Source organism: Botrytis deweyae (genome assembly GCF_014898535.1).
Source record: "Botrytis deweyae strain B1 chromosome Unknown BDEW_002, whole genome shotgun sequence".
Taxonomy (NCBI): Eukaryota; Fungi; Ascomycota; class Leotiomycetes; order Helotiales; family Sclerotiniaceae; genus Botrytis; species Botrytis deweyae.
In genome coordinates, this window is record NW_024066209.1 from 1,957,087 (window position 1) to 1,969,739 (window position 12,653).

Consider the following 12,653-nt stretch of genomic DNA (forward strand, 5'->3'; position numbering starts at 1 on the left):
GAGTGGTCTGGTGCAAATAATACGGTATGTGTCAATAATTCTCTTTCGAAGTTACATATATCCTATTTATATTATGTATATTACTCAATAAGATACATACATAATCCTTAAAGATTGTCAAATAAAACAGGCATCTTTAGCCTACATTGCTGATATCCCCGGCCTGTCTTTCTTCAAACTATATACAACATTCATCTTAGCAATTCCAGGATGTAAAGTCTCAATTATGATTGACTTTCTAAGAGTCCATGTCGTCTGGTTTTTCTGTCCATGATATATATACCTATGTGCGCAAACGAACATTCTCTAAGGGAGTGAGAGGTAGAGTTCAAGAAGTTTGGGGTAGTTGGGTGTTCCGAGACCTGTTTCATAGACGTTAGTATACTATTGTAAAAGCATAAGATCTTATACTCTTCTCAATTCAACAGTGCCCAAGATACTTGAGAAAGATAGAGAAAGGCAAGGCAAGGAAAGGAAAGAAGGAACACTAACCAGTAACGGGATCCCATCCCTCCACTGCCGTAAATCCAGCAGTGCCGCATCCTTGGTTGCCTCCACTAGTGATATCATTCAATACACCTGGATTGGCATACAACACTGGGTTAACGAAGCCAATAGGTGCCTTGCCAGCATTGATACGCTCAGCGTTGATTAAGGTAAAGATGGCGCCAACCACGGGAGCAGAAGCAGAGGTGCCGTAAACGAGAGAGAACACGCCGTCGACAGCAACAACATAGTTTACACCGTTGGCGGAGATGTCTGGGAAACCGCGGGTCACTTGGGAGTTGTTGTATTGGGCGGAGGTGTAAGGTGGGAGATGCTCGGCAACTGGAGGGAGGTTAGTGCGGGCTTTGGGGGTACAAAGGTAGTATATGTGGATAGGGTTGAGACGGCCGTGGTATTCAAAGACTGAGTTTACTTACAGTAGGTTGCTAAGGCATCAGTTTGGTAGTCGGGAGTTGAGAAGACGTTGGAGAATCCTCCACCAGAATAGACTAGACAATTGTGATTAGTAAACATGAAGAGGATTGTCAGACCAATTAAAAAACGATGGTACTTACTGACAGACTCAGCAGCCTCTTCTGGTTGAGTAACAGTAGCGTTTGGCTTGACTTGGGTAGCTCCGACAGCTGTAATATATGGACATGTCCCAGGGAATGAAGGGTTGAATGCTGTTGCAATTGTTAGAATGAGATTTTCCAATAATATATGAGATGAGATGACACACTGTTACCAGCGCCACATGCGCCTCCATTACCCGCAACACCGTAGTCACCAGAAGAATACAAGACGGTGACACCTTGAAGACCTAGCTTAAGATATTCATTGCATTGACGTATCTCATAGGCGGGGGAAAGATCAGTCTCATCATAACCATAGGATGTGGAAATAACGTTGGTAGCAGCGAATCCACCACAGTTCGCAGGTCCTTGGTAATAGTAGCTGGTGTTCCCGTATGGATCAGGGTATACTGCATCGTAAACTGGATCGTCGCCGCCATCTGTTGTGCAATAATCGCCATCGATAGCATCAAGGAAGTTGTTAAATGAAGCTCCCTGTGCAATGTCTCCGGTTTGATATAATGTTACCTCTTGAGGGTATGCAAGTGCCATTCCGTATTCGAGATCTAAGTCCTGGGTTGAATTAGGTGGGTGATTTATGAATGGATGTCAGAATAAACTCACTGATTCTCCGTTATAGCGGAAGGACTCAACAACTGTCTGAAGAACACCTCCATCTATGGAATCGAAGACGGGTCTAGACCCGACAAGTGCAGGAGAGAAGTTACCAAAGAAAAGATCCAAATCTATACTTGATGTCAATATATGCAATACTAAATGGAAAGCAACACTTACCCCCAGGAAGATATGCCTGTGGCGTATATTCGACAATACCATATGAATCTATGAATGGTTAAATTTGATGCCATCAGCGGAGGGGCATACTTACTTCCTTCCGCAAAAGGAGCATCTGTTGGAAGCTCATACAAAGCCTGGAGACAATCGGGTGTGATGTGTGTATTGCAAGTTGTCAACGCCGAAGATTGTAGTTTAGCGTGTGATGTAGTGGAAACAATTTTGCCTTGCTTGGGCAATGATGGATCATTTGGTGATCCCACTCTGTGGCCTTCACCAATTGCTCTTCTGGCAAGCTGATCTTTCTGACGAGTACTCAATTCTCGCTTCTCCTTTTGAGGTACAACCTTTGCATCGAAGTGAAGTGTTGGTGTAATGAAATCAATGTGTTTGCGAACGTTTTCAGGCACGCTGTAGTCGTCACAAGCAGCAGCGGTTTGGCCACTTTCCGCATGTGTATAAGACTACAAGTTAGAGAATCAGTGATTGTCTACCGAATAGGATTTTAGGAAGAGATGAAAACCAGAGCTGTGGGTGGACGAAGAGAGTTGTGATGGGTATAAACATATAAAGTCGAACATCGGTAGAAGCAAATCAGAGAGACGTAGTTGGACTTACGTAGTACTTAGTGTTGAGAAGAGACTCTGCTTCTGCAACGGTAACGTTGGCATGAATCCAATTGAGACTTTGCGATTGCTTTACGCGGTCGCTTTTTATTCCATACTCTGCAAGCCATTGGGTTACTGCTCTAAGCGATTCAGCACTTGGGGCAAAGGTTTCAGCGACCTTCTTCGCACTCCAATGATTGCCAAAGTTTGGAGAAGATGGGTCGGAAACATCCATCAAGTATGCTTCGGCATTGTGCAAGTTGTTTTGGGTGATGGCAAATCGCATTGGGAGGCTTGAATCCGGGTGCAATGGATTCTCTCTACGCCAATTGCGAGGTGCTTGATCTCTTCGCTCATGAACAACATGTCTTTTCTGAGGAGCTGGAGCGGCAATCACTCCAGTCAGGAGACCGTATGCAACGATAAGTGAGAAATGCATGATGTGAGCAAAAAGAGAATTCACTTGAGTTCTCAACCACTTAGGGAGAGCTCAAGTTCTTATGGAACAATGAAAATAGCTATGGGAGCTTCCTTATCACCTACCATGTCTGGTAAATAACTGCGAATATCGGTGCAGAGCTCTCTTCCTAGAGTGCTAAGAACTTGGCAAGTAACGTATTGCAAGGCTGCATGCAAGGCTACATGTGTATTCAGGGGTGGTCAACAGGGTTATTGACACCATTCTTGCTCATATTCGACTAGTATGATAAGTAACTTGCAGCATTGATCAGATGCAATATCTCTATCTCAATCCACCTGCATGAGGGAAGACAGTAAAGGAAGGAGTTAACACGATGTGCATTACCTGCCTGATGAAGAATAGTTGGCAGGTACTCGTGAAGGTGTAGGAAGTGTTGTGATGAGGCATGTCAATAACACCATCAGTAAGTACGTTCCAATTGATCTTCACGCTGCTATCTGAGACTTTGGGGGATAATAAGACGTTTGAGCATCTCGTGCTCACTCGAATCATCCAAAACGCTAGGTATCACTGAAAGAGTGTGCGTGTCACGACATTTGAAGGCTTAGGAGAAAAGAAGGGAATTCAAAATGTGTGGGTGTTGATAAGACGAATACAACATGTGCCGAGATAAGGAATGTCTGGGGTGTTGCTGTGTGTGATGGCATATGAGGATGGTGGCGGTAGTGGGAAGAGCGTTGATTCGATATTCATTGGTCATGTATATCGGCGTGAAGATAGAAATGAAAAGCCGGAAATGCTCCAACGGCTATGGCTTACATGCAGAATGCAGAATGCAGAATGAATATAACATGGGAATGGATCAAAGGTTCAAAACAGACGTAGACGGAAGATTTTACCCCTCCACTCATGTGTCGTGTGTCTTGGTAGCCTTGCTGCCTTGCTACCTTGCTTCCTTGCTGCCTTGCGCCTTGCAAAATACGATGAAGCTTGACTTTGAGATCTTCCAATATCATTGGCTCTCTTTCTTCATTTTCATCTCCAGCGGAATGAATCTCACTGGATGATAAAATCTGAGTCTATTTTTAATTCGGAAAGTTAGAAAGTTAATTAACGCACAATACTTTATGATTGGTCAACTATCAATTAGCCTTGCAGATGATTTTGGCGATCGAATTATAAGTACGATATATGATTGGCCTATAGAGAGGGACGATCCTCTCACTAACCCCATATCGCTCACTCCCACCGTTAGCCTTATTACCTCAGCCTTGCTCGTCATGGATTTTTCCCGTAACACCCAAATTCAAATTCATGCATTCAATTTTAAGCAATGTTTCAAACGATGCATAATCATTTTGGAAAAATCTTTTGAGAAATATGCATCATCAGATGTAGTGAGAGATTCCACTCCTATCTAATACTTACATAAAACACAACCCACAACCTACAAACCACAACATCATCACTCAACGATAGAGATAGATCGAGCAGTATGTCTATTCTCGGGGATTTTGTCGAGCCACCTGAGGTTGAGAGCCGTCTTGTATCTTTCTATCGAAACAAGACGCCGGACAATGCAGGACGACTGCTTTCGCACATTATGTCTTGGGATTATGAGAAGTTGGAGGATATACACGACTACATTCAATGGCTGTTCCCTCTTCCAGAGGAGTCTATGTTTTCAGGCGCTCCTTTAGTTGATGAGAATGTCTTCAATGCGTTCCATGCATTCAATTCTTCAACCGAATTACAATGTAATCTCAAGGACTCTTTGATTAAAATGTTGGACTTCTATGGGTTCAAGTTCGCTGATGATTTGGATGGAAATGATCTTCCTGTTGTAAGTTTTGCATCAAATCGACAACCATAACTAATCGCAAAAGCCTAACATTTTCTCTCAGATAACAAAATCCTCCAATTTTTATGAAAGATGCTCCAATTGGCTTATCAGGAGAGATCACAACCATTTGAGAATCAGCAGAATCCTTCGCTCTCTTCGCGTTCTGGGCTTAGAAGCAGAAGCTGCCGCATTCTATAAGGCACTGTCAGACATTGTTTACAATGGACATTCTCAGGTTGTCAGCTCTCAATCTGCGGAATTCTGGCGACGCGCTGCTGAGAGACCCTTACATTGGGCACCGCATCTAACTGAGAGTGAATGTGCCAACGATAAACAATGGAAAATAGGCCTAGATTTCTTAAAAGAATACGAAAGATTCAACATGGCTAGAGATTTGCAAAAACAGCACGACGCAAAGAGGGCTCTTGAGGAAAAGAAAGAAGCAGAATTTCAAGCCACGAAAGCACACATTGCTGCAGTCACCGCCGATCGAAAGAGGAAAATTAGTGGAGGGGCCAAGACTGTCCCGAAAAAGCGAGCTAGTATTTCTCAGGAAAGCAAAGGTCAAAATTCCGAACCTCAACGTTCTGAAAAAGAAGCTGTGGTTGCTGATACACGTGAACCCATATCAGAATTGCAGGACGTCGTACAAGATGAAGCACCACCAAATGAACCTGAGCCTTTTGAGCCTACGGTTGAACCCCAGCTTGAAGATCCTAGACCTACGCTTGTTGGATCTGAGTCTATTAAACCTGAGCTTCTTGCACTCGCCCTTGCTAAACCTGAGCTTGAAGATCTCAGATCCAAACTTTTTGAACCTGAGTTTATTGAACCCGAGCCTCTTGCACTCGCACTCGCTAAACCCGGGCTTGCTGGACCCGAGCATGCTGAGCCTAAGGCTGACCAACCCGAGCTTGAAGGTCCCAGACCTAAGCTTGTTGAATCTGAGTTTGTTAAACCTGAGCTTTTTGAACTCGCGCTTGCTAAAGCCAAGCTTGAAGATTCCAGACCTCAGCTTGATAAACCTACCGGTGGACGTATGGAACGAAAGTCCTCGGAACGCGGTGAACAATCTGCAATTCACCAAATTCAACAATACCAGCTCATGTCTCCTCGCCAACCTTGATTGATGTGAACACGTGGCTTACGAATCTCCTTTCCTGCTGCATTCTCTCTCACGTCAAAAATTTGTTGACCTAGAGGATATAAGGTCAACTGATAGACACTGGGTGGTATACATGTCGCGGCTTTCATACTATGGCGTTCTGGGCTACGTAGTTCAGGGGATGGAGTTCAATGCGTCGAATTAAGGAGGGGTTGGAATATGGAGAAACTACAATATACCCAATTTTCTTTGTGGCTTCTGGCGAAAAGGAAAGAAAGGCTTACGAAAAGATACAGGCATGTCGGATAGAAATACACAGATTAAAATGAAAATTATGGCAATGTATTCTTCATTCAAGCCTAGAGAATATGATCTCATTCTCGTTTCGTACTCAAATTATAGCTGATGTGCATATATGTTGTAAATTGAAATCAAATTAATCTATCGTGCTTGTCATAATACAGATAATGGCTATCATCATTGGACACCTACCCCTCTACCTATTTACCTGTAGAAGCGAGTCTGTACCCGAAACTTGAGATCGTCTACCTAACCTAATACATCGAAATGGGAATGCTGCATGCATGCAAGCGCCTCAATGAGTTTAAGATGTACCAGAATAAATGACCGATTTTGAGTTAGTATAGCAGTTACTTACTCATGAACAAACCACTGTGAAAAAGAAGAGAAATACTCAAAATTAGAAATTTCCATCTCCTCAGCATTTCATCACCATTCACATTTATTCAAAAAAGCGAAAAAACAAAAATTGCAAAGATTTTAAAGTCTAAAGATCCTTCTATTCTTTACGATTTATACTGACTCGTCTAAACCCGCATCTACAGTCTACCCTAGGTAGGTATTCAATACACCATCATCCTCACACACATCAAACCTTGCTTTGAAACCCCCTCCTTTCTATTCCTTATTTTTCTTCGGATCCCCATACCTCAAGGTTCATAAGGAGATTTTGCGCGCGATCCCGTCATCACTCTACCTCCCTTCTCAGTAACCAAAACCGCGTCTTCGATTCTTACGCCGAAGCCAACTTTCTTGCCGAGTTTGGTGGCTTGGGAGGAGGTTATGTAGATTCCCTTTTGGTGTTGTTGGGTTAGTTTCGTGGGTGTGTTGTGAGGGAAGGGGGAGTTTGTGAGGGAGAAAAGGGGGGAAAGAAAGAGAATAAGTAAACTTACGGGTTCATTAGTAACGACTTCTCCTTTCTTCAGTTTCTCTCCATTGACCCCATTGAGATATGGATGTTCGTGCATTTCCAACCCTAACCCATGACCTAATCGATGTGTGAAAAACTCTCCATACCCTTTCGCTTTAATGACATTCCTAGCCGTCTCATCCACAACCGAACACGTCTCGTTAATATTCATCTTCTCGATCGCCGCCGATTGCGCATCGTATACCAAATGCCATATATCTATCAACTCTTGATCAACCGTAGATGTGGATGGGAGAATGGTACGAGTCACATCACTTCCATACCCATACAACGAAGTCCCTATATCCACCAATACAAATTCTCCATCCCTGAGAACCCGTCCCTTACCACCTCCATGCGGATTAGCAGCCTGTTCACCAAAAAGAACTATGGACCAAAACCCAGCCCCAACACCCGCTTGTGTAAAAAGGCCCTCGGCAGCTTCCACAATACTTTCCTGACTCATACCCACCTTGATACATTTCTGCAAACTCCTTACCAGCTGCACCGTAAACTCATTCACACCCCTCAAGATATCCAACTCCGTTTCACTCTTCACAGCCCTCAATTCCTTCATTTCCAAACTCATCAGTTGCACATCTACCCCCACATCCTGCAATCCCGCCGCCACCATAAATCGAACATGTTCATCCAAAACCACCTTCTTCAACCCCATCTCTCTACGCAACACCTCATAAGGATTTTCCTCCTCCCTCCACTCCACAATCCTCTTTGTCCCCTCCTCGAAAACCATATCCAAAGCCCCTATCCTCCCCCTCTCAAACTTCGGCACCAGCAACGTCGCTGCCCCCTCCTTGTCCAAAATAACCAAAAACGGCCTCTCAGAAAGTTCAAACGCGCTTGAGACATTCCCAAAATACTCGGTCGAAGCCGACGGCTCCGCAATAAACGCATCTACCCCGTCCTTCTCCAACACCCCCGCCAACACCCTCTGTCTCTCTAGAAATTCCTCCCGAGCAATCGGTTCTACATTCAGAAGTTGCTCATATTTTTCCAAGTGCGACCACGCGCATTCGTGGAGAGATTCAGATGTGAGCTGAAATTCCCGATGGCGATGAATGGATTGGGATGAGAAATACGTGATGACCATTGCAACAAAGAGGGCCGAGGCGAAAAGTGGAAGGCATGTCAGGTGATCTTTATAACGGCGTCGTTGGTTTTTTGTGGTGTCTAAAGGGAGAAGATATTCCCTCATATCTTTTTCTAACGCCATGTTGTATATGCTCATATCGGAATGTATTGGGGTTATGGTGCTTGATGAGGATTGCTTGTAGTCTAGAATTTGGCTTGGTTGAATTGGGGATTCCAGAGTAGAATGGTCCGGGCAGATACCATCGACGATATTCGTTACCTCTCTCTGAATTGGGAAATGGCACAATAAAGACTGGTTTTGATGTTAGAAGTTTATTGTCCTCCCAATGTTGAAGGGTTTGATGAAACCTGGAAGTTCACCGTGAAAGATAACCTTGAAAGATAAAGAAGGGGCCGTGCATGATTTCATCTCGTCACATCAAATCGAACGGCACAGGGGTGTATCATGAACCAACCAGTTTTGAGAAAGGTACTATCAAATTCACTCATTGCAACAAGTAGATCAAATTCTATGAACATCTCTATAACTGTATATAAACTTATAAAAGAGCGATATAGACAATGATTTCGCTTTTCTGATACGAAAAAGTATTACGATCAAGGAATCTCTCATATCCAAGGAAATCTAGTCAAGCAAGAAACATACAACGCATACAACGCTAATCAGTACCATCCTCCTTCTCCTTCTTTTCTACCACCAATCATCATTCATAAACCACGTGTAAAAAGATAGCGACTACCTGAAAGTTTTCACATTTCAAGTAGGGCATTGACTCCCGGCTCACTAGAAACATAGATAACATCATGGCTGTCTGTGAAGCCGTTGAATCTCGTTGCAGAGCACTTGGTGTATGCGCCCATACTCTCAAAATAGAGCCAGTCTCCAACGTCAAGATTGTGATCGAAGCGAATGCTTGCAGAAATACGATCAATACCGTCGCAAGTTGGACCCCAGATCGAGTACTCGGTGCCTTCGAGGGTTGCTTGACTTGCCAGAGTGTCAAAGTAAGAGCGGTTGCCAGTTCGAAGGACATGAGCAATTGGGTTTTGATGATCAAACATGATGCTAGAGAAATTGCCATAAAGACCATCATTTAGGTAAAGCATGTAGCTCTTTTCCAAGGTTTCTGGATCTTCGACAGTTCGGCGTGCAATGACGTTACAAGCGAGCGTGAAAGCATTGGCAACATAGTAACGTCCAGGTTCTCCGATAATTTTGATGTGTTTTGGCATATATTCCTCGAGGGCATCACTAAGTGCGGAAGCCATTACTTCAAATGTCTCAGTACAGAAACCTCCACCGACGTCGAGGGTATGCATGTAGTAGCCATATGTGCGAGCTTGTTCGAAGACGGTGTGAGCATCCTGAACTGCCTTCCTGAATGCAAGAGGGTCAGAGGCACCGGATCCTACATGAAAGCTAACGCCAACAACATTGAGGTCAAGTTCTCTGGCTAGAGCAAGAAGGTTGCTTGTTGCATCCATGGCTGCTCCAAATTTCAAGCTCAATCGGCACAAGCTCGAGGAGTCATCGGTAGAGATCCGGAGAAACAGTTCGGCTCCTGGGAACAATTTCTTAATCTTGTATAACTCATCGCTGTTGTCGAATGTCATTTGCTTGACTCCTTGCTTCTCAGCATACCGAACGTAGGAGTTCGTCTTGCATGGTTGAGCATAAATAATACGAGCAGGGTCGATGCCAGCCTTGAGGACTTGCTCTATCTCGCCCTTGGAAGCACAATCAAATCCTGTGCCAAGTTCTGCCAAGAGACGAATGATTTGTGGGTCTGGGTTGCATTTGACCGCTGTTCTGAAGTTAGAAAATTTGAATCTGACACGTGAGTAGGTATGGTATGCAAGACTGACCATAAAACGGTTTGACTCTGGGTAAATTCTTCTTCCACCTCATGTGCTGTCTGTAAACCTCGCCTAGATCAGCGACGAAGAACGCATCTTCGTCATCTGCCTCGCAGACATCATTATCAATATTTTCCACCCTTTGCTTTAAAGCATTTCCAATTATAGTTTTTGCGGTATTCACGCCATTGAGTTCAACATAAGAATCTTTGGGATAGTATGATTCGATACTATCAAGATTGTTATTGTTTTCGTAGGTAATAATGGCGGAAGGTGACATATCCTCGTATTTGACCAAGGATTGTTTGATATAGTTGTGATTTGTTTACTAGTGAATGTCAGTATGGCCAAGAAAGTGTCAAAATGTAGCCAAGCAATGCCAGTAGGTGATCAAACATACTTGTACTTTGAAAGCCCAAGGGTATGTTAAGGTGGTCTATAACGATCAGATCCTGTGCTGATCTGGCGAGGTCGGCTCGACTCTTCCTCTGCGAGAGGAAGGCCCTTTAAACTCGTCCTATGCGGCAGCTGAGGAGTTTCGGACGAAGACGGGGTGTTGTTAAACAACTCGTAAAACAAACGCTCAAGCTGATTAAAGTGCAGCAAAAGGAGGTGGTGTGGTGTTGATGATGTGCCGGTTAGGACGTTCGGAGTAATCTTGATCAGAAACTAGTATCGCGGCCGTTGGAGCCGTGCTGGATGTTTCGCCTTTGATTAGACCAAAGGCAGTCGAGAGGGAATTTTAGATTCTTCGTGGTTAGAAGATCTGCGAGTGAGGTATTAGCAACAGTGTCTTGAAATGCCGCATCTCCACGTCCAAGTGACATGCGTGAGGCGTTTAAAAATCGCTCTGATCCTCGCACCAGAGGAAGATGACAAAACAGATACGATGAAGGACGACGATAGCACTGCCCTGCGAAGGAACAGATTTTTCATCGGCGGGGTAAAGATTATGTTCATGTACTCACCCGGAAAGGATTTTCTCAATATAGTCCAGACAAAGACTATATCGTGCAGGTGTTTTGGATGATTGAAGACGGTGAAGTTAAACAAATGGATAGGATTCAGCACAGCAAGTGGCCAGTATATTCCACTCTCTGTGTTATGTACTGAGTAGGTTATGAAGGTTGGTGGCTAGACTGGCTTCTTTGGAGCTTTTTCGTGGGTGAGCTTGACGCTTGTCCTCAGATTTGGCTGTTTAAAAATTTGTATTAGACTAAAGTTTTAGCCGACCCACTCCTTTCCAATAAAAAATACCTCACACCTCTTTGATGATTTCTCCCGATTCTCACAGTTTCCCAACTTATTTTTATATCACACATATGCACATACATATACAGAGAGAGGGATTAGATACACGTCGATAGAATTTAATTTACATCTCATTTAATTCCTCACCATCCTGTGCATATTTGATTTAGGATGAATACGAAGTAGTCATTAGTTACGGAGACGACGCCAGGTATCGATGAAGTTCTACGACTCTGCCCAAATTCCAATTTTTACCGCGATCTTCAGGCACGTCTTGGAAATTTGAATCTTTTGACTGGATGACGTACAAGAGGTAAATTCCAATACCTGGTGATAAATTAATAAATTCCCCAATATTTTTCATGACTCGCTCTTCTTATTCGTGGGCTGCGTGGAGCGGGCGGCGGGTGCCAATTCCAACAATAATAAAATGACCAAATACTTGAGTACCTACGTTAGCGAGGTTTAGATAACAAAAGACTCGAGTCGGTCAGCAACATTTGTCTCAGATTAGGCTATTTTATATGCAGAGTCGGTTAACTTACCTAGTGTTTTAAAAGTAAATCGGTAATATGAAGACTATCGTTACTAAAAATACAGTCGACCATCTACTCCGTACTATATGAACGGCTATAAACTTCCGAGATGCCCCAGATCAACTACCGGTATTTTATATCGCATTAGTCCAAACTGTTTCACGCCGAATACTTAAAAGATTTACCTGCTCAATAAGTTTTAGTGTGCTTCGGTGGTTGTAGTATGGCTGGCTGCAAACGTTCACCTCCACCATTTTTTAACCCCTCTTTGACCCCTTTATGAGCCGCCAACAACCTTCCAAATATCCAAATATCCCTCATGTAATACCACACACACACAACCCAGATCCTATCAGGTAGCCAATAACCTCCCCTCATTTACTTTCTACAGTACATGGCTCCGGTATGTCCTCACATCTTTAGTCCGCCATCCCATGCCTCCGGGACCACAGCTCTGAAATAAGATGGAACCATAAAGCGACAACTCACGACATATATATATGCCTGGTTATACACTAAATGTTGCTATTGCGCTAGTCTTCTCAGAGGAAGACGTGACTTGTGATCTAACAGCCATCGAAATAGGACTGCAGACGTGATAATCTGTTCGTAGCGCGAAGAAAGAATTGAAAATTAAAGAAAAGAGGAAATAACATGCCTACCAAGGTGCATCGTCATAATGTTGACTTGGTTCGTTCGAAAGAGTCATGATGTCGAAAGGTTATATGTCATTGCTCATTACGTGCTAATCAGATACCTGTCATGGACATCGCTGATCTTTGTCTTTACCTATCATACATACCATTTAATCATTAATATTGTACATCCCAAACGCCAGTATACGCAGTTGAGT

General features: G+C 43.6%; 4 protein-coding genes across 4 annotated transcripts; 1 reads left to right on the forward strand and 3 right to left on the reverse strand.

Moving 5' to 3' along the window:
• Window positions 1-306: 306 nt before the first annotated feature.
• Window positions 307-2,903, reverse strand: EAE98_001291 (uncharacterized protein; the record flags this gene model as incomplete). The annotated part of the gene is made up of 9 exons (XM_038948909.1): window positions 307-362; window positions 493-828; window positions 924-995; window positions 1,062-1,172; window positions 1,229-1,634; window positions 1,686-1,807; window positions 1,857-1,904; window positions 1,951-2,320; window positions 2,475-2,903. 9 exons carry the CDS (start codon window positions 2,901-2,903, stop codon window positions 307-309), a joined length of 1,950 nt encoding a protein of 649 aa, XP_038815175.1.
• A 1,477-nt stretch (window positions 2,904-4,380) lies between these two features.
• On the forward strand, window positions 4,381-5,854 carry EAE98_001292 (uncharacterized protein; the record flags this gene model as incomplete). The annotated part of the gene is made up of 2 exons (XM_038948910.1): window positions 4,381-4,728; window positions 4,790-5,854. 2 exons carry the CDS (start codon window positions 4,381-4,383, stop codon window positions 5,852-5,854), a joined length of 1,413 nt encoding a protein of 470 aa, XP_038815176.1.
• A 929-nt stretch (window positions 5,855-6,783) lies between these two features.
• EAE98_001293 (uncharacterized protein) lies at window positions 6,784-8,277 on the reverse strand (the record flags this gene model as incomplete). Its single annotated transcript, XM_038948911.1, has 2 exons — window positions 6,784-6,927; window positions 7,027-8,277. 2 exons carry the CDS (start codon window positions 8,275-8,277, stop codon window positions 6,784-6,786), a joined length of 1,395 nt encoding a protein of 464 aa, XP_038815177.1.
• A 629-nt stretch (window positions 8,278-8,906) lies between these two features.
• On the reverse strand, window positions 8,907-10,293 carry EAE98_001294 (uncharacterized protein; the record flags this gene model as incomplete). Its single annotated transcript, XM_038948912.1, has 2 exons — window positions 8,907-9,961; window positions 10,023-10,293. 2 exons carry the CDS (start codon window positions 10,291-10,293, stop codon window positions 8,907-8,909), a joined length of 1,326 nt encoding a protein of 441 aa, XP_038815178.1.
• Between the last annotated feature and the right edge of the window lie 2,360 nt (window positions 10,294-12,653).